Raw genomic sequence first — 26,885 nt, 5'->3', positions numbered from 1 at the left:
GTGAGTCCACACAGCATTCCAGGATAGTAGAAAAACATGCTCTGGTTTATTGGCATTTATTTTTAAACCAATAACAATCGTCCACGTGGAGCAACGGCGCCTCTGCAAAATAGCCTCAGGACAACAGAAAACTGATTGGACAGATAGTCTAGCTAGCTGTCTGGATTTACCCTGCAGAGATCCGAAGAGCAGTCAACCAGTCCTCATAAATCCGCCGGAGTTTAAAATGCTTAGACAAAGAAAGTGGAAGGTACTGGACATCTGGCCGAAATTAAAGACATTTTTGGCGGCAACGGAGCAATCCCGGAAGTGGTACGTCATGGATGCAGACTAAGGTCACTGTGACCTCACAAAACACGTTTTGGGCCATAACAGAACTAGAACACAATCTCACAGCTCCACACACATCTCATGAGCTACCAACTGTGGTGGTTGTATACATCTTCTGTGCTGCCAGGTTGAAGATGTGTGTGAAGCATCCACTTTTCACCAAAAAATATACTTAATACCTTCTTTGAAATTTCTATAAAGTCTTGGCTACTATATATATGAGTCTGGACATACATGGATGTAAACTGCAACTTGACCAATGAACTTGACTGGTTGGCAGAGGTATTCATCTATATCCAGTGGTACAATTCTTCTTTTAAATGTTTTTGTAAAAGGAAAAGAGTCAATAATAGTATTGTATTTAAAAAAAATAATAAAGCTGAAAAAATAATCAATAATCAAATAATTGTTATTTTTTCCTAATCTCTTCTTTGTTTCCTCGTACTCAAGCACATTGCTGGGAAGATTGAACTACACTTCTGTGTGTGCGTGCGAACGTGCGCGTGTGAGTGCGTGCGCGGCGGGAGTGTGTGTGTGTGTGCGTAGATATATCTATGTGTGTGTGTGTGGGAGGTTGGGTGTACAGTTAAACCACGCCCACCGGCAGAGTCGATGGCGTCACTGGTTTCGACAGTGATGGGAACTCGAGCGAGCGCTGGTATGTTTCTCCCAAACCAATAAAAACCTCTCGATTTCTTCTTTATCGCTTGAACAGGGAAGTAGGCAGGACTCGCAAACGCACACCACACACCTTCTCGACTGTTGTCAGCTGTGAGTGTGTGTAAAGCCCGTACCCTGTCGTTGGGTTCGGTTCAGGGTTTTAACTGCCAAGTTATCATCTCGTTTACGGACGTGTGAGTAGCAGTAGTTTAACTTCTGTAGCGCTAACTTAACCGTGTTTATTGTTCCATGTAAGTTAGCTAGCTAGATGTAAGCTAGGGGCTGTTTGCTAGCTGTAAAGCGACAGTTTAGGGATTTGTTGCTTGTCAACTCATGTTGGCGCAACAGCATTTGAAGCTAAGGGCTGATGACAGGGCGGTTTTCAGTTAAATATCAGCATTATCTGAGCTGGTTTCGTCTGGATGTGAGTAGCTAGCAAACTGTCCAAGCAACAAGATGTCAGCTCGTGTACTGTTGATGTGTTAGCCGAAATGTATCCAGCTTTATCACGGTGTTCTGCAGTAACGCTTAGCCCCTCTAAATACGGGATTTGGTGGAGGATTTGACTAATATCATTATAGTTTGTTGTGTGAAAGGCTAAGTATGGGAGCTATAGTAACTATCTCACAATCACCATCAACAGAATTCCACGTGTTGTTTTTATGTGAAGGGATTTTATGACAGGAATGACATGAAACCTTACATGAGTTTTCAAGTTTGTCGATTGCTATGTTTTTAGAAAAGCGTTTCATATTTGTTATTGTCAACGCAGTCTGCAGGTCTAGTTATGGGTAAAATGAAGAAGTCTGTGGGGAAATTAATGAAAAAAAGTACTTCCTGATTTAGCTCCTTTACCAAATTATATGAGTCACACAGAAATCTGTTTGTCCTCTCTCTCAAATATGTAGGTCCTTATCTTTGAAAGTTGGATAATTGAGGAAGCAAAGAAACAGTGCCAGAACCAGACAATTTCGGTATTTTTCTTAACCTATGACTAAAATGATAATTGCATATCAAAATTACTCGAAATTACATTTATTTTTAAAATTACACTTAAATTGATAAAGGCACTTGCAGATTACAAGGTAGTACAATATAGTGTTTCATTTACTACTAGAACTAGAAAGGATTCATGGTCAATTCTGCTCTGTGACTGTCATGTATAAAAATACTCTATTGTTGAACTATATTGCAGGAAATGATTGACTGAATACATTTTGTATACAAAAAAAGACTAAGGTCCCTTTCTAATGCGCCAAATGGTTTAGTCCATCTGCATTTTGTTTATGTTAGTTCAGTTGAGCATCTGGTGGAGTGCAAACTTCTGCTGTAGAAAAGCCAAAGAAAGCCAAATCATGCTACCAAAAAAGAAAGGAAAGACAGGAGAAGGAGAGAAGACACAATGGGGGGGAAACAATCGGTAACTGACTTCTTTTTATAGAAAGGTGAGCACAAACTAGAAAACGAAATCCATGGTGCTAAACTGCTTGAATATCTTCGCGACCGGACTGAGACAACCCATTGAAAGAGCAGAACATACACTTTCAAACTGATAATTTGGTTATACATTTAATCTGAGGTAAAGGCTAAATAGATTAACTACACTAACAATGATGTTTGCATACAACACACCATTATAATAGCCTAATTTGAAACATGTTTAATTTAAAATGAATAGGCTATAATTAGCAATAATAGGCTAATCTGTGTCATAGGTAGCTCGGTAGCTCATCGGTAGATACATATCATGTCAACATTATAGTTATGTCAGATATAGTAGTAGAAGCAGATCTTAACATTGTGAAACACATGGCCCTCACTTTCAGAAAGTGTCACACCAGGGAGTGGAGTAGCAACAGACCCCTCATCCTCCTCTTTGGATTTGAGACCAGGTGAGCAAACCATATTTAGACATTTTGACTGAAAGGTGTTAAGTAACATTAACATCTTAGTGTGTTTTATTATATTAGGTTACAATTAGGATAAGAGGTTAATATCAAATGTATTTTTTTTTTTGGGCGGGTGGGTGGGTTGAGGAACATAGGGGCCCATCAGGACTGCGTATGCATAGGGTCTAGGATCTTGTGCTACGCCCCTGTCTGCGTTTACATCTTTGGTAGAAGCCTCAACAAATGGTTCAGAAATTGTGGTCAAAAGTGAACCAGACAATTTTGGTATTTTTCTTAACATATGACTAAAATGATAATTGCATATCAAAATTACTCGAAACTACATTTATTTTTAAAATTACACTTTAAATTGATAAAGGCATTTGCAGACTACAAGGTAGTACAACATGTAAACCATACCATGGTGTTTAATTTTTTTTTACCTCAGTTCCTAAGATTTCAACTTATTTTTTTCTTCTTACAAAATGAACCAAAACACTGACAACTAGAAAGATCTTGGGCAGATAATGAGAATAAATGTGAAACCAAATTTAAATCATACCCTTTAAGCTAAAAATAAATCAGGTTTGAATTGATATCAAACACTTTTACTAAGCTTGTTTACAAAATATTTAGTCAATGCTGATCTACACAGGAAACCATAAAGTATACATACTTACTGTTGACTAATTGGTAGGTACAACTCTAGATTAATCAGTACATTCGTTTTTGTCAATTATTATGGTTTTTGTTGTTGGTTTTTTTTTTTGTATTATATTTGATGTTTTAGGATTCTGATGGAGAAAATAGCCAAATTCTAAAAATGTAATGTTGGAGAATGTCTTGTGTCCAATAGTCCACAACCCAAAGATATAAAATTTTCAAATCAGTCTGCAGTGATTATATAAAGTTTTTTTTTTTTTTTTTTTTTTTAGGGTGCTACCAGCCTAGAGCAAAAGTCCATTGAATTCACATATTAGGCCAGGACTCGCAAACTTTCTTTCACATTTTTCGTTTTTATGAAATCATCGGCTGCATACTAATTTTATGCAGGCCTGGTACATTTGTGTTAAGTAGGGTGCATTCTGTATTTGTTGGGTTAATGGATTCTTTAACATGTCAAAAAACATTGTTAAATTTTTATTTACTGGATTATCTTTTTGTCTGCTTTTTAGAGAAAATGAACAACATCCCCCTCTCTCGCTCTGAGGTGTTTGGGGAGCTGAGGAAGGAGCTGTATGAAGATGTGGAGTTCCATCAGTCTGATGTTCACATCTTCATCATCATGGGGGCATCGGTGAGAGCAGGGGAGGGGCGTCATAATCTAGACAGTGATTTTTATAAGTAAAAGCTAATGATGTGCATGACACACAATTTACTTTGTGATTCAGAAAAGCTGTTAGGACTAACCAGCATGTACCTTTGCTCTGTGTAGCCTTATTAGTTTTGGCACATACAGAGTAGGCCACTTACACAAGAATTGTTTGCCATAATTTCAAAGAGTGTGTTGAAATCTTTAGAAATACTGCAATAATTGCACATAATGTGAATAAGGAAATGTTGAAACCGATTTCACCAAGCTTATGCAAACAAGCACCATAGAGTCATCCGAGCTTTCAAAAGCCTAAAATTGAGACAGTAAAACCTCAAGGTTCCTCTTTGCTTATCATTTCAATATTGTGTATCCCCTCAGACTCGGTATCATTCAAAAACTAGCATCAGTGTGAGACCTGAGTTTTGGTCCCATGACATAAATATTCTTTTTAAAAGCTTACTTTTTGTAGCATAAACATATTTCTTGCAGAAACCTTTTTGTCTTCATTTAATGAATTAAATTAAATCAAACGCACCCTAAATGCATCATTTTTATTCATTGTATCAACACAAACATTTATTTAACAACTTTGTTTACATGAAATAAAGTGCTAAAATCACTTAAAATTAGTTATGCAAATTTTAAGCCATTTCTTTAACCCATAGTCGGCTGCCTTAACAATCGATTAATCATTTATAATTTATGAAATGAGTTGGATGTTTTTCTACTAGAAAACCACTTTTAACTACTGACATGACCTATGTTTGACACAAAATCCGAGTAGGCTACATTCAGAGTTAAAACAACAAGTAAACTCAAAGTTACTTGAATGATAAACTTTGAGCACAGCACTCTGCGGCAATGTCGAGCCATCCGCGGCGCCACCGGTAGGGCTCTACCTAGTTGGGTGGCACCGCTCCCCCCTTAGAAAAACAATGGAACAGCCAGCGCAGAGCTGTTTAACCTGTGGCTCATGTGTAGGCGGCTTAAGTAGTCTGTCCTGTCTGACACTAAGCTTTCAGCCTGCATTACAGAGAAGCTGCTTCTGTTCAAGATGCTTAATCTTGAGGTGGGGCTGGGAGTTTAGGAGCTGGACAGCCCTGGGGACAAAGATCACCTTCCTCCTCTGGGTCTTACAGCCCTGACAGCGGAGTCTGCGCCTTGAGGGGAGCCAGTCAAACATCGAAAACTTGACGTGATGGATCACAAAGGATCCTACAGGCAGTCTTCAAGGTCTGCTGTTCGCATAGGGTGAACAGAGCTCTCAGGGGGTGTCCAATAATTCTGGAACAGACTTTAACAGTTTGATGTAAGCAGTTCCTGTTTTGAAGACTAATGGAATAAAACCAACAAGTGAAGGAAAAGGTTATCACACTTTCAGTAAATGAGTAGTAGAGTGTGGTTAGGATGTCCTTGCTTACATCAAATGATCTTAGTTTCCTGAGCAGGTACTGCTGTTGATGGCTTTTCTTCAGAATTTCCTCTAGGTTGGACGAAAACTTCAGCTGGTTGTCAAAAATAGTCCCGAGGTATTTATACTCCTCTACTAGCTTTCCCTGGATGGTGGTAGTGACTGCCTCAGCCAACTGCCTCTGCTTGGGGGAGAAGGTCACTATCATCTACTGGGTTTTATCCACATTCAGCTCTAAACAGGACATTTCACACCACATCACAAACTCCTGCAGAGCTGAGCTGTGGACATGGAGGGAGCCTAAAAGCAGAGACAGGACGACTGTGTCATCAGCTAATTTCACCATGTGACAGTTTGGCTGAGTAGACCTGCAGTCGTCTGTGTAGAGGAGGGAAGAAAGTTCATCAACAGGACTGCCTCAGTGAGCAGAGCGAGGCATGCTGCGACTTGTTTCTTCCTCAGAGGGCTGGCGTTTGTTTTATAGTTTGTACGGCCCTTTCGGGCAGTCATCAAACACACCTGTAAATAAATGTCATTAAAAACAAAGCGGGTCCATTTAGTGGGGCAACGGTATACTACAGCAAATTTACATGTCCCTCATCTTCTGCATTATCGGTTAATATAGGTTTATCGATCCATAGATTAATCATTAAAATCCCTATTTAAAATTGTGCAAAAAGTAAACCAATATTAACAATCCAACAAAGCATAAAATAGTACAGTGCAGTTTACGGTTTGTGAAAATCAATGTCACAGACTCAATTTGATTGTTACTAGAAAAATATTGGCATTTAATGCACATGCCTAATCATAATCAAAGTTAATTTATTTTACTGCTAAAGTAAATTCAATAGTAAGTTGAATATGATAAGAAATTTCCTCTTTTCACTGTTTTACTATTTCCTCATACTGGTCAGGTGTCAAGTTCAGGAACTAAAATCATTTCAGGCATTCTGAAATCTTTTTGGCCAATTTCCTCATTTCTCAATGTTTCTCTCTTTGCCTTCTCCTTCTCTACCAGGGCTTCAATCTATCTACATGTCTCTTTCTCATTCATTTGTTTCTCTGATTTAAATAAGACATGCCTAACACTGTTGTAAATGAAGACAGTTTTACAGCAACGTGGTTGTATCTATAATAAAATGTAAACTGCTGTGGCCGGGTTGGTTCAGTGGTAGAGCAGGTGCACATATACTGAGAGGTTTATGCCTCGACGCAGAGGTCCGGGGTTTGAATCTGACCTGTGACAATTTTCTGCATATCTTCCCCCTCTCTCTCCCATTTCTGATCTAGCTATCCTGTCAAAAATTAAAGGTTGAAAAGCCCAAAAAATAATCTTAAAAAAAAATGTAAACTGCTTTTCTTTTACTGCTCAAACCCTATTTTCTAAAGAACCATTTTTTTAAAACTTTTTTTTTTTGTTTCCATCACATGTGAAAAACCTTTTTTGTTCAGGTTTTTTAACATCTTGTCAGGCTACAGTCATTCATTGGCTGTGTCTGCCTGTCTCTTGCACAGTTTGCTCTTGGGAGAATAGAGTGGCGCTGTTGCAGATTTTTGCAGTGTCACTGACAGTCAGCGTTTTTCTTTCAATGTCATACACAGGCAGGTCAGAGGAAGGGCTGGGCTGTGTGCAATCTCACTCTAGTTACTTGTTTTATAGATATGTGTGTTGCTCCAGCTGTTATAAAGGGCTGCACTGCAAGCGTCTTTTTCATGTTTATCACAAAGTGAATACATACAGTCACAGACATTTTCAAACCTTCACTTGCTACTTCTAATTCTAATAGTTATAGTTCAGCTTCATGATGACATGAAAGGTTTGTTCAACAGGTTTGTCCTTTGCTTATGTCATAGGACATTTGTACATATAAGTTCATATGCATAGCCAAGTTTTTAAGAGTGACATTAAAGGCAGATTTTTGTTCAGTTTCTCTCATCTGTTATTATTTTAAACGCACCATCTTAAACAAAGAAGCAGGGTTAACATGAGTTGAATTCCCAGCTGAGCAATACTGTCTTAAAGGCAGATGTGAGATTGTGATTTAGGCCAGCAGGAGGGTGTTATGGGAAATACTTTTAATTAAGTTGACTTCTGTCTTGTCCTTGTATTGATTAGAAGTTTGCCTCAGGACATCTCTGATTTCTGAGTGTCTCCGGTCTGTTTGACACTGTAGTGTAGTAGTAGTAGTAGTAGTAGTAGTAGTAGTATACAGTAAAGCCCTTGTGTTGTCGTGTGAAACATGTCAACCACTATCAAAAGTTCAATCGGTAAGCTCTTATAGTTAAACCACTAAGCAACCGGTTCTTCAGCATTCGGGCAGTTCTTTGTCTCCACACTCTGTCAGCGGTTAGCACTTGCTTTCAGTGGGATTACTAAGGCCGCATAATTCTTAAATGGCTAAAGCAACCTGCTTACCTGTTGCCAGACGGTGTGACCTGTAGTGCTGCAGCATATTGAGTCGGAGATGGAAAGTAATCACCACTTTGGCACTAGTTAAATACGCTGCACAGTAACTTGATGATTGTGTTTGTGACCTACGTTTTTAAAGTGAAATCTTATTTCTGATTTTGTGTGTAGGGGGATCTGGCAAAGAAGAAAATCTATCCAACACTATGGTGAGTGAACCTCTGACCCCAGTGAAGGCTTTCGCATCAGTAGCACAGCAGAGTGTGAGGAAGGATACTTCTAATCTGGACTGAAGCTTCTGAAGTTTGAACGCTATGTCTCTCTGTTCTCTCCCAGGTGGTTGTACAGAGACGGCCTCCTCCCTGAGGAGACATATTTTGTGGGCTTTGCTCGCTCTGACTTGACAGTTGATGACATTCGGACTTCTTCCATGCCATACCTGAAGGTAAAAACTGAGCCTTTTGAGATGCGACGCCCTATAATCTTTTAACGGATTCATATGCATGTGCAGGTCCATCTTCCATCCCCTCTGTTACTCTTCTTTCCTCTGTTGGTTTAATCCTTGAAGAGATGATGAACCTACGGAGAGTTATCACATTAATCTGCGGTTCCACTTGGCTTTATAGTGAGTTTAAGCTTGTTTTTCAGCTGGCTGACCTGCAACTTTATCGTTTTGGCTCCCTCTCACCCCTCTCGCAGCATTGTTTTCGACCACAGCTGGCAGCTGTTTTCAGCGAAAAAAAAGGTCTTAAAAACCTGCTAACAAGTTTGCCATGTCAACTTAAAAGATGACATGTCAGTGTTGTTTTTACAGCTCGTTTCTGCTGCCCCCAAGTGGCTAAACTAAGCTCCCAGTGGAGTTATATAATCGGTCAATTTATATTTTTAGAAATACAATAAATCTTTCCATTTCATGTATTGTATGTATAGTCCTCAAGTCCTGGTGACTCTGGATGAAACAATTTTTTCACACACACGACTGCATTTTTCAAAATCGTTATGAAATCCATTCATGTGTAAATGTTACTATCCTCTGACCCAGGTGACGGATAAAGAGGCAGAGCGGTTGTCAGCCTTCTTCAGCAGGAACTCGTACATCAGTGGGAAATACGCAGATGAGAGTTCCTTCTCCAAACTCAACACGCACATCCTGTCTCTGCCTGGAGGACCAGAGGCAAACCGTCTCTTCTACCTGGCGCTGCCACCTACCGTCTACCACGATGTTACCAAGAACATCAAGCATTGCTGTATGAGCACAAAGTCAGTACACTTATCTTACTAACTGCTGCTTCGGCACACTGTTTACTTGTATTTTGTCCTGCTATGTCTAACAGTCTGTACTGTTTACACACAGAGTGGTATGTCTTAAAGCTCCAATGATGTCCCTTGTTGTACTATTCAGCCGTTCTTTGAAAATATGTACCAACACCTTACCCTTTTAATTCAAAGCTTCGTTGTTTTACTGCCTTTTAGCACATACAAAGAAATCCCTCCAATAAAATGTGATTAAAGATTTTATGTCTCCATAAGACGGCACTAGTACCATGGTTCAGAGGTGTACATTTGGGTGACTGCAAAATTACCAGCATCACTGGAAGTTCTGGGTGCTTTCATAGGTGCAGCCATACAATGGCGTTTCTATTATTGTGTCCATTCCATTCATACCAATGAGAGTAGGCTGAACAACATCTGTTTAATGCAATACAGTTTTAGCACTGCAACCTAAATCCTCCAGAATGAAGATATAGTTAAATCAACACCTCTCTAAAATAGTTTCAACAAAAACTGAACATTATAAAGAGAAATAGTTGCCAGTTTATTAGGTACACCTAGCTAAAATATGATGTATATGACGCCTAAGAGAAAAATGTTTTCTTACTTTTTGTTCTCATCTGGTTTCTTCATAAGCAGGTCTGATGGAGGGGAAAAAGTGATCCTCAGCAGTTCCTATCCTCAGTGTTTTTTAGTTCCTTTTTAGTATTTGTTGTTTTGCCTTATGTCATTTTAATTGAATTTAAGTGGAAACCAAGTTGTGTTCCACTAATGTGTCATTGTGATCATGAGCAAATTACATTTACCCATGTATCCAGCTAATTTAATTAGCTCACGTTGCTGTATTATGTGAGCAGTTGCGGGGTGCAAATGCTCCACCCAAAACAAGTTCCTTCCCGAGACCATTTTGCACAGCCAGCATCGCTGCGTCCGGAGCTTAGTGCTGCCCAGGACGATTGTGATTGGTTTAAAGAAATGCATAACCCAGAGTCTTTTCTTTTTTCTCCTATCCTGGAATGTATGTGTGGTGTAGCCAGACCTTACTCCACCGTGCTGTGGAGATAGGTCTGGCAATGCGAGACTATGAGCGCAATCAAAGTGGACAGAACTTGAATTGTTCCGTTCTTTTCTTCTCGTGCGCAGAGGCTGGAACAGGGTGATCGTAGAGAAGCCATTTGGACATGACCTTCAGAGCTCTGAGGAGCTGTCCACTCACCTCTCCTCCCTCTTCACTGAAGATCAAATCTACCGTATAGATCACTATCTGGGCAAGGAAATGGTGCAGAACCTCATGGTGCTCAGGTAAGCAAACAATCTTCAGATTAGGACCCTTTTTTACATGCATTTATTTATCATCTTATGCCTCGTAAAGATTATGATTGTCAAATAGGATAACATTGCTGGTAAACAGCTACTGTATGTAGAGGAACAAAGCCTGACTGGCCTGAATTTTTAATTAAGCGGTAACCGTAAATGAGCTACACCCACTCATAGGTTATAAAATAACAATAATCCAATAGAGTGAAAATAAAATAAACCTGGTCACATATGTCAGATTGTGGAAATCAAAGCAGTTATCAGTTGGGAGAATGGGCTTAATTAAACTATATTACCAGAAATATACAGTATATATTTCTTCTTAGAGTTAGTGGTATTTCTCCCTGAGCTTTGTAATCCTTTGTTTGGTCAAAGATCATTTTCTTAGAAAAGCTTCTGTCAAGAACCGCCGTCTTTTCGCGCCGTGCATGTGTGTTGCCGCTGAGCAGAGAACAATTTTGTGATGTTCATTGCAGATTTGGGAACCGAATCTTCGGGCCAATCTGGAACAGGGACAGCTTGGCCTGTGTTGTTCTAACCTTCAAAGAACCGTTTGGCACTCAGGGCCGAGGGGGCTACTTTGATGATTTTGGCATCATCCGGTGAGTGGGGGGGAAAAAAAGAAATCCCCAAAGTTTCTCTTTGTATGCTAATTTTAAAGTTAATACACCAGGTTTAAAGTGAAGTTGTATAGGAATGAGCAGAGTAGTACCATACTTAATTACTTTTCATTAGTAAATAATCATTGGTAGCTTTGGTTTAGACAATGAAAAGATTTTACCAGTTTTAACACAAGTTATAATTTTAAGGAACAGCCATCACATTGTCGCTTCCTGTCTTTTGTGTGACCAACTATGCTTTTTGTCCTGATCAGTGATGTCATGCAGAACCACTTGCTCCAAATGCTCTGCCTGGTTGCCATGGAGAAACCAGCATCCACTAGCTCTGATGATGTCAGGGATGAAAAGGTACAAAATCGTCTCCCAGAGAGCCACTCAAACACTACTACAGTTATGGAGTGATATGTTATGGTTTGGGTTTCTAATGGAGGGATTCTGTTCTCTTGTGTTCCCTCTTGTAGGTGAAGGTGCTGAAGTGCATCGCTCCAGTGTCTATGTCGGATGTGGTGCTGGGTCAGTATGTGGGTGATCCAGAGGGTGAGGGAGACGCCAAACTGGGTTATCTTGATGATCCCACAGTTCCTAAAGGGTCAACTCAGGCCACCTTCACCACCGCTGTACTCTATGTGCACAACGAACGCTGGGATGGTAAACACGCCATGCCTTTACAAAACAAATCCTACTGATCTCACATTTCCCCCTGCTCTTTTATAACGCATTGGCTTTAAAATGTTTCACTCCGTAGGTGTCCCTTTCATTCTTCGCTGTGGAAAAGCTCTGAATGAGAGGAAAGCTGAGGTGCGGCTTCAGTTCACAGATGTCCCAGGGGACATCTTTGGAAATCAGTGCCGCAGGAATGAGCTAGTGGTGCGTGTGCAGCCCAACGAGGCTGTCTACGCCAAGATGATGAGCAAGAAACCTGGCGTCTACTTTAGCCCTGAGGAAACTGAGCTGGACCTCACCTACAAGAGTAGATACAAGGCAGGTTCAAGTTGATTTAAACAACTGTACAAAGGAAAGATAACCAAGCTATTCAGTTTCTTAACCATATTTAAAAAAATAAATAAAATAAATAAAAAAACACAAAATGTGCTTTTTGTTGTCAGGATGTGAAGCTTCCAGACGCTTACGAACGTCTCATCCTGGACGTCTTCTGTGGGAGTCAGATGCACTTTGTACGCAGGTCTGTCTTAGTTTTTCACTACTGTCTCATGTTACTACTTGTAAACAATCTGTTAAAATAGCATGTTGCTTCATGCGAGCTACGAGCGACATAGTGCATCTTTTCTCTGCCTCAGCCAGAAGGAAACCTGCATCGTAAAAAACCTTAACCTATTTTAGACATGACACTACTTGACTTTGTTGTTATGTCCTCCACCACATGATTGTTTGTCACTGCAGTGATGAACTAAAGGAAGCATGGAGGATCTTCACACCTCTTCTTCATCACATAGACAGAGAGAAGCCCAAACCTCTTCCTTACAAATACGGAAGGTAGGAAATGTTATTCACTTACCCCCCTCCTCCCTCAGTTTGAAGAGGAGTTAATACAGAGTGTTGATTGTGATTGTTTCTTTTCTTCTTAGCCGTGGCCCACCAGAAGCAGACGAGCTTGCAAAGAGAGTTGGATTTCGCTATGAAGGCACTTATAAATGGGTCAATCCTCACAGACTGTGATTTTGGTTAGATGAGGGAGGAGTAGAGGTATGATAGTATGAGGAGTGCAGCAGGGTAAGTGAGCCGTCTCATTATCCAATACTGGAGAGTAGCAGAACTTTTACTCGGGTATGGCAATTATTCCTTGGAGCCAGTTCATCACGCATTCAAAAGAGAAATGTGAATTTATGTGGTCATCATGGGCATATACCAGCTTTTGAGGTAGTTTTTTTTCTTTTTTTCCCTTCATATATTACATATACAGCAAGTTTTCTTTTCTTTTTGAGGTGGGACCAAGTCACTTGGAGAGGGAACAAAAAAAATGTTTTTGTGAACAAAATAACGGTCTGATGAACTAGCTCCATGTCCCTGTCTCTATTAATTGGGTCTTAATTTGTCAGGATGACTGAGTAACAAGAGCAGAGCAACAACAAAACACTCCGCTGAGTCATGCTCACTCAGCACTGTACCAAAGATGGGAACTGAACACAGCAGAGTCGAGAAACAACAGGAATGATTGTTCACCAGCTGTCACTCTTAATAACCATTGTGATTGTAATACTATTATGCTTTGACTGCAGTTATTAATCGCACTTAGTGTAATTTATTTGTATGCCTCCTCTTTAAGATAAATAGACACTGTGGTTTGCAAAGGGCAAAGCATTCATACTGGAATAGTCTTAAGTGTCCTTATGGACATACAAAACAAGCTTTATGTCTTGGTTAGTAGCCTCCAACTGAGCTTCATTCCCTTTTTGTTTACATGTTTTCTTCTGAGTTTAAGTTACTGAAGTTCATTCCATATTTCAAAGTATATTTCAAGGCAGCAGCAGTGTCTACCACAGGTCAACAGTGAATGTCTTTGTAATGACGTACTGAATACTGCTGTTAACTGCACACTTGTATGTGAAGCTTGCTACATTCCCACTTCTTGTAATAAACTAGTTTTGCTTCTCTGGTAAAGTGTCTCACGCTTTGTAGGTTTTATTGCTTCAAGCACTGAAGTCACTAAATTATGTTTTGGTGGGTGTATCAGCATTTAAATGAAAATCTTAAAAGAAATAGTTTTGACAATTGGCTTTCTTGCTCAGAATTAGATGAGAGGATCAACATCACTCATGTATGTACGCTAAATGTGAAGCAAGCAGGAGCCTAGCTTAGCATTAAAAGCCTGAAGCAGGAGGAAACAACTAGCATGGCTCTGTCCCAAAAAAATTTTTTTTAAATGCAAATGCCTCTCAACCTCACTTATTAACATGTATCTAAGATCTTTTAATTTGTACAAAAAAGTTTAAGTTGAAAACTATTTGTGGGTTTATAGCGTCATTAAGCTATTTCTTGGCCAATGTCCCGTAAAACCACAAATTTGTCATTTCGTTTTTTGTAAAGATTAAACAACTGAGGTACGTGTCGATTAATGAGCTTTAGAGATACACTTAGGCTAGCTATTTCTCTTCTATATTTTTTTTTATGCTCAGCTAATCGCATGCTAGCTCTAGCTTCAAATTTAGCATACAGACATGAGTGTCAAAAATATTGTCATCTAACACAAAATGTCAAATTCAATTTTTGGGGATTTGGCTGACGCTCCTCGAAATGAATTAACTAATTGCAATGCCACAAAGACGTCAGTTGTCGGTCCTGAAACGGTAAGCACACACTGAATCGCAGAGTCTACTGTAAAAAGCCTACTGTATTGCGGTTTAAAATGTCAAGCATATTTCACATCCAGCCACAAAACAAACTGATGTTACAGAAAGTTTTTAAAAGCTAAAAGGCTAGTATTTCCTCCAATAACGCTTCCACATTTTTCAGCTTTCTGTAATATTAGATCAATAAATTTAACTTTCATCCTCCTACCACTGCAACACTTTGCTTTTAGAGCGTACATAACAATATTCTGGCAGTATTTTTTTTTTTTCAACCAAAATTCCCACTGCAGTGACGTATGTTTAAATCATTGCTGCTAATGCAAGATTAAAAAAGGATTCTAGCGATGATTTGACAACAATTAGTTTATTCACAGACAAATGTTGACATTATTTAACACATTAGCCATAACAGTGAAAACGATGTCAGTCAGGGTCACAACAACAAATGGAATAGTGGACGGATGTTAAGTAGTTAAGTCTTTGGTTTGACAAGAAAAGACAATGGCTAGACTTAGCAACCGTGCATTCTAAGGCACTTGCATTACTTTTTGTTAAAAACAGTTGCTGTGCGATCAACAGTATGTTAATATACAGTACAGGACAAGAAAAACCATAGTGAATTTTGTAAGACACTTTAGAGCACACACAAATAATTAAGTGAGGTATTACATATATAATTAAAGAACTTGTCATGCTGGACAAGCATTCACTAGACGGCAACGACGTTAGATACTAATAAGTCCCTCTACAGACAGCTGTTTCTTTGCCCTGAGTGGTTGGCCCTGCCAAAATCTGAATGCATGATGAAGTGCCATTAAAAACATTGTACAAATGTTACTAACTGAATGGCAGTCAAGGGTTGACTAAAACAGGAGTCAAACGTTTTTAAAAACTGTTATTGAATTCTCATTTTGACATCCAGTCAAGTCTGGATTTCTTTAGTGTTTTCAATTCTGCTACGGTCTAGAAAAGTGATACCATGCGTTCGGATTTTGAAAAAAAAATCTCGGGCAAAAACAGCTATCTGACCATCGCAAGGGGAAAGAAAATCCTTCAACAATGATCCTTCAAGTTTCATGTAAATGTCAGGAAATAAAAAAAAGCACTTAAAAGAAACCCAGTGTTAAGGACAAAGTGGTAAAACGAGAGCTGAACGCACAGATGTTATGCAACCTCTCCAAAGAGTGAACATGAATTGCGCTCACTGGCTGGAGCCCTTTTAGTTGCATGACAGCTGTGGAGTGACTGGTCATCCCCCGTCTATTTCTGATGGGTAACAGGTGAGAACTGGTAATGGTTTCCATTTAGAAGGCACTTGGTCAGTTTGTTGTTTTTCACATGTGCTCTGGGTGGTTCTGCAAACAGCTTATGAACTCTGTGACTGGATGGCCCTGATAGCAGATCTGATACACTGCATTGAACAGTGGGAACCTGGGAGGAAGGAGGAGGTATTGTTGAGTGCAAAATAATGCAGGTGATGTCTATGACCTACTTTCTAAGCACTGCACATGATTATGAATGTGTTGTGTTGCTGCCTAACTTACTTGTCAATTAGGTTTTTGTGCTTGAGGATGAGATAGACCTCGGCTGCTGTCGCTGGTCCCTGCAGCTTCTGACCGTTCAGCATCTCTTTCTCCAGCTCCTCAATGGACTGAGAAGAAACGTGACATGCAGAAGTGTAAAGTAAAGTTTTTTTTTTAAATGATAAAAGAGATAGGTCCACGCACTCAATTTTACTCTCATACTTAAAATTATATTTTAAAAAAACAATGTCAGTATGTGGCGGACTGTGAATTAACTTTATGGACCAACATGCTTAAATATATATATTTTTTTATGTTAAGTATTTTCTGAAGGATGAGTTATTTTTCCCTTTCGGTATTACATAAGATTTTGTTCAATATTTTTTCTTTAACAGTAATTCATTTACACAATACAAACACCTGGTTGTGGTTTTCGTTATGTCTGGTCTTAATTGAACCTCTTTGTCTATGGTCTTTGTATTGTGTTATATTATTAGTTAAACAAATATTGAAAAACGCTCAAAACAGGAGTGTCTCGGTAAAAGTACGTGTTCAAAACAACGGAAAATGTACTTTTCCCTTATTTAGTCCTTGGCTAATAATGGCACAAGGCTTGTCAGTATTTCATATCATATTGTAGTTAATATTAACAATGTATTTCTATAGAGTTTGAAAGTCACTATGTGTAATTCACCACAATATGGATTTGCTAGTCTCAAGAAATGGCGCGCACTAATTATTAATAAGTGTGTAGTGCAGAAACTGCAGTATATATATAAAAGGTGAATCATGTTTAAACTAAGTGGGTTAAAGCTGCATTTCATATATTATTTCGTACAATTTTGTTATGTTTTATGGTGATAAAATGGTGGCTGCCTCTGTGTCAACCTTTTCTAACATTTGCCAACCAATTGAGAGAAATCATCAGCTTTGGCTGCTGAATCTTTTTAAAATCCAAACAAGTTGGACTTTTTTTCCTTTTCTCAAAAAATGGTAAAAATATTTCAAAATCTGAGCACTCACCTTCCCTGTCTTCACAAAAGCTTCGGCTACTTTGCGGTTGCGGCCGCCGTAGCAGGTTGTGATGAGGTCAGCCACTCCGCAGCTCTCTAGGAAGGTTGCAGAGGACACGGGACCAGCCGTGCAGAAAATACGGGCGAAGGCAATCATCTCCATCAGGCCCAACCTGATCACTGCTGCCTTTGTGTTGTCTCCGAAGCCCAGACCGTCACAGAAACCTGCTCCGACCGCAACAATGTTCTGAAGGACGGATGAGCAAGTGTTAGCAAAGACTGCAGGTAAAAGAGCGGATACCTTGGACAGGATGCAGACTCTGAATCTAAATGCCCATTACAATTTCTCAGAGCCTAACATAACATCTTCAAACGTCTTGTTTGTTTGACATACGGTCAAAAACGATCAAGATATTCCATTTACAATAATGTCAAAACAGAGAAAAGCAGCAAATCATCACGTTTGAAAAGCTGGGATCAGAATGGAAGCTGGAATCAAGAATGTTTTGGCAAAAAAAGAATTGCTAATTTGGTACCCACAGAAGAATTACATCTACAATCATTTCTTATTAAAATGTGTGAAGCCTATGAGCGTATAAATGTTAAATGGCGTAACTCACAAACTAACACCCTGAAAAATATTCCATCCTCAAAAAACATTCCATATTCAATATAAATCTGTAAATGCTGTGCCTTTAAAAAAAAACGTAAGTACAGTGTTTCATTTAACATTTGCAGTGTATCCCAGGGGAAGATTTATTCAGTCAGTTGCTGCTTAGAGGCAAAACTAAATGTCAATTTCTGTGATTTGTCAGCATTCTTTTATTGGCAGTATAGTCTGTGTGTATATAATAAAGTAGTTTTCAAAGATACATTATATTTGACAGGACTGCAATGCTGGAATGTACCTAAATACTAATACATAACTTGTTTTTTGTCTGACTTCTGCTCAGTGTACAAAGACAGAGCTGCAGAGAGTTTTGCAGCTGTCATGCTCGCTAAATGGACAATTGCTAAACTTGGCTAAACTACTTTCCATGTTGCATAATGGTAATTCAGCAAGAAGACTCAGTGCATGATGAAACGGCATGGGCTCTGTTTAAAATCACATGCTAACATACTATTCATACTAACAATGACATCAAATTGAATATGTAGTGGGTTAACTGCATAGTATGTGGGCTGCCTAGATCAGAATACATGGGATTCAACAAGCCATTCAGATGTGGCTCCCCTTCCTATGTCACTTGCAGAAATCATTAGAAACCCCCCCCCAAGTATGAACCCGAAAATGGTTGGCATGATATGTCCCCTTTAAAATAATACTGGAAAATATTAAATTGAGTGGAAGAGGTAAGGTTGATTTACATTTGTGATTAACAAATTTCATTCAACGTTAGCTCGGACTGGTCACGTCGTAATTGATACGGTCATGTGATGCAGAGAAGACATATTGCTTGAGTTTACTTCACTGGTAACAGTCTGCTGGTAATGGCATACTTAACATACCTATACTAGCATACTAATCGTAATAAAAGCTCACCTTCAGGGCTCCACAGATTTCCACCACATCATACTCCTCTACCACAGTGACTCGGAAGTTGTTGGTCTGCATCAGTTCCTTCAGGAGAGCCCCGTGGTTTTTATTCTTACACCCTGCGAGCAAGAGGGGGAAAAAAAAACATGGTTATCTTTTGGGATCTCTACAAGATGACTTGTTGTCACCACCACATATATTGTTAGACTTTTATTAAGAGTCATGGTTAAATCACAGTGATTTTGCATATTTTAGAGTGTAGCTGTAAAGCTCCAATTCCTCAAAGAAGTTACATTTGCCAGCACTGATCCAACAAATATTAATTCTGTCACGCACTAAAGGAAATCCCATGAAGCATGCAGTCATATGCTGCGTACAAAGATGTAAAGAAAGCAAATGTCAAACTGAACCAGCCCACTCTGTCATTTACACCACAAAGCAGATTAAACTGTGACCCTCATGCTGACGTTGCAGAAAGCTGGAACACATAACAAACATGCTTCCTCCCTCAAGACTAAAACTTGCTGATTGCGTTCTTAACCAAAGTTCAACTTTGTCCTAATTAAGCAACAAGCCAATGCTAAGCAATCGCAAAATAAAAGCAAGAAATACAAAAAACATGAAAGCCAATAATCAGACTAACCAATGGTGGTCTCACAAAACTTCTCATCAGCAACCTCATTGGCAATGTTGGCCCCCATCAGTACACTCATGGCGATATCGAGCTTCTCCTGGATCACATCAGAGATGAGTTTAAGTCCATCAGGTCCCTCGTCTACGCCCTAGAGGAAAATAAACAAATACTCAAGCAGTGTATTTACTTTAAGCCATCTCTAGTGGTATTTGGGTCAAAGACCACACTGCACAACTGGTTTTGCGGCTGCTTTAACCTGGACACATCCTGTATGCATCATACAACATGAAGTAGCGTCTAAAGCGACTAAATTCAGAGACAAACGGTGACAAAATTAAAAGAGCCATTTCCAACCTTGATGAGGGATATCCCCAGTGCATCAGTCTTTATCTTGCCCTTTATGGTGTCACACACTTTCCCAACAAACTGGTGTGGGATCACAAACACCAAAATGTCTGCGTCACTGGACGCCTCCACCAGGTCTGGGACGGCCAGCTGAGGAGGAAAAGGAGGGTGAGGAGGATGTTGTAAGAGATATGACATTCATTAAAGTCTGGTTTAACAACCTGCTTTAGGAGCACATTCAGAAACTGATATTATAAATTCATTATAAAAAGACTAATAATCTTTTATTGTGAAAGAGGAAGCTATTTAGGGCAACAAGAACAAAAGCAGATACAAGGCATAATGTGTCTGTACTAGGCCTGAACATCATATTGGAAACATTTGATATTGCGATTCTTTTGTTGTTTGCGATATACAGTATATTGCAATTTAAAGAACTGGACCAGCGTTTAGCACAGGTGTAACCAGGAAACCAATAAATGAGACTTAATGTTGTCAAAATTACCCGACAATGAGTAGATGTGGTGAATGCAAACCTTTGTTTTACTAAGCAGTAGGGCTGTGTATTGGCAAGAATTTGGCGATACGATACGTATCCCGATACGTGGGTCACGATATATTGCAATATATTGCGATACTGTGCGTAAGGCGATATATTGGGATTTTTTTTAAAGTATAATTTTAGAAAAACTAATATTTAAAAAAAAAGAAGAAGTCAAAGAAGTTTACTTTAGGTAAACAATTCAGTACACAGAAAATCTAATCTTGAGATTGTGGTTCACAGGTTCTTAGTGAGCTAATGTTTATATGCTAAAGTAGGCCAAAGTTCAGCCATAGCTACGTTGTTAGTTTCTAGCAAAAAGTCAGGCACTGCTAGGCACTTTTAGGCAAGGCCACTAGTGGTGCGTCTCATCATAGCCATCTAGCGGTAGGGGGTTTAAACACAACATAAACGTGAACCACTGTCTTACATGAATATTTTTGAACGTTTAAAAAAAAAAAAAAAAAAAAATATTGCCTTTTTGAAAATCAATACAGTATTGCAAAATAAAATATCGCAATACTAAAGTGTATCGATTTTTTCTTACACCCCTACTAAGCAGCTAACATTTCTTCAGCGTGACCTGAATGATGAGCATATTCACACCATGACTCACATTTCGTCCTCTGCGATGTCACTATTGCATGTGCTCACGTTGGGATAGCAATGTTGACACAATATATTGTTCAGGCCTAGTCTGTACAAATAATGCCTCAAGGAACCAAAATAACCATTACATCCATGCACTGAACAGGTAGCAAAGCAACAGGCAGAAAACTGAATTACTGTTGAATGGTGGGAAACTTAACAGTTTCTTACCACATTTGCTGGCAGCTTGTGACCAGGGAGGTACTTCACATTTTCATGGTCAGTGTTGATAATTTCAGTCAGTTTACGCCCATTAACTGTCTCCTCAAACACCCACATTTTTACGGTGGTGTCAAAATTTGAATTCTGAGCAGCATTGGCACCCACTATCTTGGCAATTGCAGAACCCCTGTATTGGTAATAGTTACAAGTTAGTAATTCATTTAAATAAAACAAGTGTGATAAAATTCACACTGCATTTAAAAGTCTGTGAATATTGACAGTAAAATGGAAGGAAAACAGTCAGTGTGGGTCCATGTATGATAAGCAGAGGGGTTTGAAATGATCCAACATCCAGTGATTTTGCCTTTTAAGTCTTGATATACAGAAGTGTGATCACCAGGTCATTATTAATCATGGCTCATCCTGTTTTTTTTTTTTTTTTTTTACTAGTTTCCTTTAAAGTTGCTGCTCTTTAATCACCAACTTCTGTTTTCTGGAGATAATGACCTGGCAGGCTGTACTCAAGATAAGCTGACATATGTGGTTAATCTACCCCATAGACATAAAACAGGTTTATATCCATAATATGATCTACCCTCGACTACTGGTGTGTGGAGACAACACTGCGCCAAACTCCATTGAGAACTTTGATGAATTTATGTTTATTACCATATTGTTGCATAGGGGTTTAACATGATTTTGAGGCAGTCGTCTAATAATTCGGAGCCAATACAATACAAAACAATACATCAATGAGCTTATTAAACTTTAAACGTAATTTATTTCCAATAAATATAAAACAAAGATTTTACCTAAAGTAAATATGTTTGGTTGATAAACTATAACTAGAGCTATATGCCGAATTTACTAGAGGACTTAACGTTAAAAGATTCAACCACGGTTTGAAATGAATTTTTAGCACGCTGAGATTTTGAAGTAGACAATGTTGACAGTTGAATGGGGTTTGGTGTTATAGAAAACCATCATTTGGAGGCTTCTTTTGGGCAAGAATATAAAGCCATGCACATTGTAGATGATTAGATAGATGGTGGCTGTAAAATAACAACAACATATTTCTACTGTACAGGTACTAAGAAGAGTTTCATCTAACATATAACGTAGCTAATATTTCTGCTGCTGACAGGCAAAATCCCAGTAACGTTAACGTAATCGTGACTGACATGGCCAGTTTTCTGTACTCAGCCGATTTATTAGCACTAATCAAGGCTAAAACTGGCTTGTGTACCAGCTAACTAACGCTAGCTAAATGTTACAAATTAGTTAATGGTATAAGTCAAACTTCCCTAACGTCACCATGGAAAATGCGGCTAACTGCTAGTTAACGTTAGCTGGATGGTTGCCATGGATGGTTGCCCGGTGATGCTAACGTTGCTCAGTGATGCTAATGTTAAGTTGGCTAGCACCGGTTCGATGGGTGAACAAGCAATTGGTAACACACAAAGATGCCAACGAACTCTAAAGTTAGCCATGTTAAACAGTTTATAGTTGACTACATTAACACATGAACTTGCCAATTTCCAGAGCCAATGATGCAGACTTTCTTCGGAGCTGCCATTCTTAAGTGGTAAATCGAATAGGGGTTGAACCGACGCTGGCTGACTGACTGTGGACCTGCTGTGGACTTGTACTCAGTGTGGTTATGCAACCGAGCGAGCTGCAAGCAGCACTACTGTTTTATTGGTCTGTCCGAGGGGAGACACTGAACCGCCCTTTAAAAGAAGGGCCAATCTGGTCATTCATTCATCTAGCTGATTAGCTAGAGGTTATCAGGCTCAAAGTAAATCGGACAAAGTCTCTAGCTATGTGAACTAGCAGACATTGCTTAACGTTTTATGGTGTAACGGTCGGCTTCATGGCGTGATAACGGTGTGTGCAAATACAAGAAAACAACCTGGGAAGTTATTGAGGCTGCTTGCTTCAGTAATCTTATTAACCATACACAGTGGTGGGAATACTGTACCCTACTTAAGTACTAATATGAGGTACTTTACTGAGTTTTTCCATTTTCTGCTACTTAATACTAACGTTGCTACCGATAAAAAATATTGTGATTTTTTTTCCACTGCATATATTTGCTGACTTTAGTAGACTTTGCAGATTTATATTAACTAGAAAATGCATGTATGTACATATTATATGTTGAAAAAGTCATAGTTTGTTGAAAAAAGTCTTACTGGGAATCGAACATGGGTTAAAAAAGTGTTAAAAAAAGTCATAGTATATCGAAAAAAGTCATAGTATAGCTAGTATGTTGAAAAAGATTATAAAAAAATCATATGTATGTCGAGTATGTATGTCGAGTATTGTATGTCAAAAATAGTCATAGCATAGTATAGTATGTTCACAGATTCACAGATCACAGATTATGTTATATATATGTATAGTATGTTGAAAAAGTGATGAAAAAGTCATGGTATAGCTAGTATGTTGAAAAAGTGATGAAAAAGTCACTGTATAGTATGTTGAAAAAGTGATGAAAAAGTCATAGTATAGTATGTCGAAAAAAGATATAAAAATGTCGAAAAAGTTATGAAAAAGTCATGGTATAGTATACCAAAAAAAGTCTTACTGGGAATTGAACCCAGGTCAGAGTCTGCAATTCCTACTTGCTTGAGCTATTTGGAGGAGTGTTAACCGCTGAGCCACTGTGATACCAAATAGACAATGTTGAAAACAGTTATAGCATAGTATGTCAAAAAGATTATTAAAAAGTCATAGTATTGTATGTCAAAAATAGTCATAGCATAGTATAGTATGTTAAAAAAGTGATGAAAAAGTCATGGTATAGTATGTCAATAAAGGGATAAAAAAGTCATAGTGTAGTTTGTTGATAAAAGTGATAAAAAAGTCATACTATAGTATGTCAAATATAGTCATATTACAGTATAGTATGTTGAAAAAGTGATGAAGAAGTCATAGTATAGTTTGTCGAAAAAGTGATGAAAAAGTCATGGTATAGTATACCGAAAAAAAGTCTTACTGGGATTTGAACCCAGGTCAGAGTTTGCAGTTCCTACTTACCAGTGCTATTTGGAGCAGTGTTAACCACTGAGCCACTGTGATACCAAATACAAAATGTTCAAAACAGTTATAGCATAGTATGTCAAGAAAAGCCATTAAAAAAGTCATAGTATAGTATATCGAAAAAGTCATAGTATAGTATGTCGAAAAAGTGATAAAAATGTCATAGTATAGTGTGCTGAAAAAAGTGCTTAAAATGTCATAGTATAATAATGTCTAAAATGGTCAAGTCACAAAAAAGTCATAGTATAGTATGTTGAAAAAAGTGCTTAAAAAGTCATAGTATATTATGTCGAAAACGTGCTTAAAAAGTCATAGTATAGTGTGTTGAAAAAAGTGCTTAAAAAGTCATAGTATAGTATGTCGAAAAAGTTATCAAAAAGTCATAGTATAGTGTGTCGAAAAAGGTCATAGTATAGCATGTTGAAAAAAGTCCTAAAAAAGTTGAAAAATGGCCACAGTAGAGTATAGTATAGTATGTCGAAAAGTGATAAAAAACTCATAGTATAGTATGTTGAAAAAGTGATGAAAAAGTCACAATGTAGTATGTAAAAAATTGTCATATAGTATAGTATGTCGAAAAAGTGCTAAAAAAGTCATAGTATAGTATGTTGAGAAAAGTGCTTCAAAAATCATAGTATAATAGAATGTCTAAAATGGTCATAGTATAGTATAGAATGGACAAAAAGTGATAAAAAAGTCACGGTATAGTATGTCGAAAAAGTCATAGCATAGTGTGTCGAAAAGGTCATAGTATAGTATGTCGAAAAAGTCATAGCATAGTGTGTCGAAAAGGTCATAGTATAGTATGTCGAAAAAAGTCATAGTATAGTATGTTTTGTTTTTTTTAAGATTATTTTTGGGGGCATTTAGAGGACATTTAGAGGCATTTCCACAGGACAGATGAATACATGAAAGGGGAGAGAGAGGGGGAATAACATGCAGCAGGTCGGAGTCAAACCCGCGGCCAAAAGTCATATGGCGTTTTTCCATTATATGGTATCTGCTCAACTCGCCTCGACTCGACTCACTGTGTGTCCGTTTTCCATTGCAGATTTTAGTACCGCCTCAGCGTGGCTGGTCCTCAGCGTGGCTGGTCCTCATAGTGGCGCCGCAGTAAACTGCCGTGACCTAACACGACACATACAGAGAACGTCGAAGGTGTGTTGTTGTTGCCACAGCCAGAAGACACATTTTGTTTCAAATGAAGCTGGAGGCAGCAAAAAAAAAACACAGCTGGCTAAACTATTTAAAAATGGCAGGTTTGTTCAGGGCACCCCCCTCTGTCACTTTCACGTCACCTTTTGGTATCGCCTCAGCTCGCTTGGAACCTCGACTGAGGTGGTGTTAAAAAAAGTACCTGTTAGCAGGTACCGGGTACTTTTTTTCTTAATGGAAAACCAAAAAAGGCGAGTAGAGGCGAGGCGAGTCGAGCAGGTACCATATAATGGAAAAGCGCCAATAGTATAGTATGTTGAAAAAGTGATCAAAAAGTCATAGTATAGAATGTTAGGTCCTGACTAATTGATTGATTGCATGACTTGCTGATACAATCAAAGCCTAGCCTGATTCCTGACGATAAATCAATTGATTAATACGGTTTTCTATGCAGGGGTTGGTCTGTGATGATGGTGAGAAGTGGGGGGAAGACACCTCCAAGTCCCACATCCGTATTGGAGCTGACAGCCTTGTTGGTTTAGTGTGGTAATAAGAAAGGCCTGAATCTCCCAGCTGACATTTACATACTATACTATGACTTTTTCCTCACTTTTTCGACATAGTATGACCATTTTTGACATACTATTATACACTGACTTTTTATGACTGTTTTAGACATACTATACCATGCCTTCTTCATCATCACTTTATCGACTTTTCAATATTTGAATGGTTTTTGTAGCTTTGTATGCAGAAGTAGTAGGCGACTGAAATCGTATGGAAGAATCAGATAACAATACTGAGAATTATGCTGAATCAGCATTCACACAATGATAGAAAATATAATGAACTAATACATTGTGATGCATTATGAATTTATAGGTTAAGCTTTGATTGATCCCTATGGGGAAATCATGCTAGCTGTGTATTAAAATGAGCTCCACTTTTACCAGCCGCAACAATGTATCAATAATTATAATCCAATAATACATAGCCTAATGTTCTGAAACAGAACATTCTGCATAAAAAGTACTTTTGGTGCTTGGACATTTTGCTGATAATATACTGCTTAAGTAAAATTTTGAATGCAGGACTTTTACTTGTAATTCAGTATTTTATTGTATTGCTACTTACTTAAATAAAGGATCAGAATACGTCTGGACTGTGGCTATGCCTGACTAATGCCCTACACGGCTACACGCCTTTCTATAACATGTCTTCTCCCTGCTTTCTCCACAGTACACTAGGTTGTGTTGAATTTTCACTGTGCAAAAATTAGCACATTAAAAGTCACGAGAGCCATCACAGAAAGTTCACTGTGGGAGAAATGTTTTGGTCTGGAGGACTGAAACAAAAGGGGAACTTGTTGCATAAGAGCTGGATCAACAGGGGAGTAGGAAGAAACAAAACTCCACATTCAGCAGTCGTTCCTAAAATCCTGCTTATGTCCTTCCAAAAGTTGAGACATTTTACTCAAATCCACAAATATCAAATGTCAGAGGATCACCAAAGTCCGTACATTATCTGTGAACCATTAATGTCTGTACAAAATATGAAAATTGATCAAAAAGTTGTTGCATTATTTCAATTGGAATGTCGGAATTACAGTCATCCCCAAAGCCACGCACTTGCATGGCTGAAAATAGTAAATATCTGTGGATACCTGTACAGGAAATTACAGTACATCCACTGAAAAGAAAGATATTTCTAGCCTTAATCTCGAGTATAAATGATGACAGAACACCTTGAA

The 26,885-nt window shown here is 38.5% G+C and overlaps 2 protein-coding genes across 5 annotated transcripts; one reads left to right on the top strand and one right to left on the bottom strand.

Annotated features, from left to right (window-relative positions):
* The first annotated feature begins 870 nt into the window (after positions 1-870).
* LOC120559225 (glucose-6-phosphate 1-dehydrogenase) lies at positions 871-13,843 on the top strand. Of its 4 annotated transcripts, none has more exons than XM_039800783.1 (14): positions 871-988; positions 2,817-2,882; positions 4,055-4,176; positions 8,187-8,224; positions 8,352-8,460; positions 9,058-9,275; positions 10,431-10,589; positions 11,081-11,206; positions 11,479-11,572; positions 11,686-11,872; positions 11,970-12,205; positions 12,331-12,407; positions 12,626-12,718; positions 12,811-13,843. In XM_039800783.1, the coding sequence occupies exons 1-14, from the start codon at positions 943-945 to the stop codon at positions 12,899-12,901; spliced, it is 1,662 nt and encodes a 553-aa protein (XP_039656717.1). In that variant the 5' UTR covers positions 871-942; the 3' UTR covers positions 12,902-13,843. The 4 variants fall into 4 exon arrangements, with proteins under 4 accessions (XP_039656717.1, XP_039656719.1, XP_039656720.1 ...); XM_039800785.1 differs by lacking the exon at positions 871-988 and adding an exon at positions 990-1,101; XM_039800784.1 differs by lacking the exon at positions 871-988 and adding an exon at positions 1,013-1,184.
* Positions 13,844-14,877: 1,034 nt separating this feature from the next.
* LOC120559695 (glycerol-3-phosphate dehydrogenase [NAD(+)], cytoplasmic) lies at positions 14,878-22,616 on the bottom strand. Its single transcript, XM_039801618.1, has 8 exons — positions 22,468-22,616; positions 20,945-21,122; positions 19,594-19,734; positions 19,249-19,387; positions 18,612-18,724; positions 17,079-17,315; positions 16,077-16,183; positions 14,878-15,963 (listed from the first exon to the last, which is right to left on the bottom strand). Exons 1-8 carry the CDS (start codon positions 22,509-22,511, stop codon positions 15,867-15,869), a joined length of 1,056 nt encoding a protein of 351 aa, XP_039657552.1. The 5' UTR covers positions 22,512-22,616; the 3' UTR covers positions 14,878-15,866.
* Between the last annotated feature and the right edge of the window lie 4,269 nt (positions 22,617-26,885).

This window comes from Perca fluviatilis, chromosome 5, assembly GCF_010015445.1.
Source record: "Perca fluviatilis chromosome 5, GENO_Pfluv_1.0, whole genome shotgun sequence".
Lineage (NCBI taxonomy): Eukaryota > Metazoa > Chordata > Actinopteri > Perciformes > Percidae > Perca > Perca fluviatilis.
The sequence above is the reverse complement of the archived record's forward strand: the minus strand, read 5'-3'. Positions and strand labels throughout refer to the sequence as shown.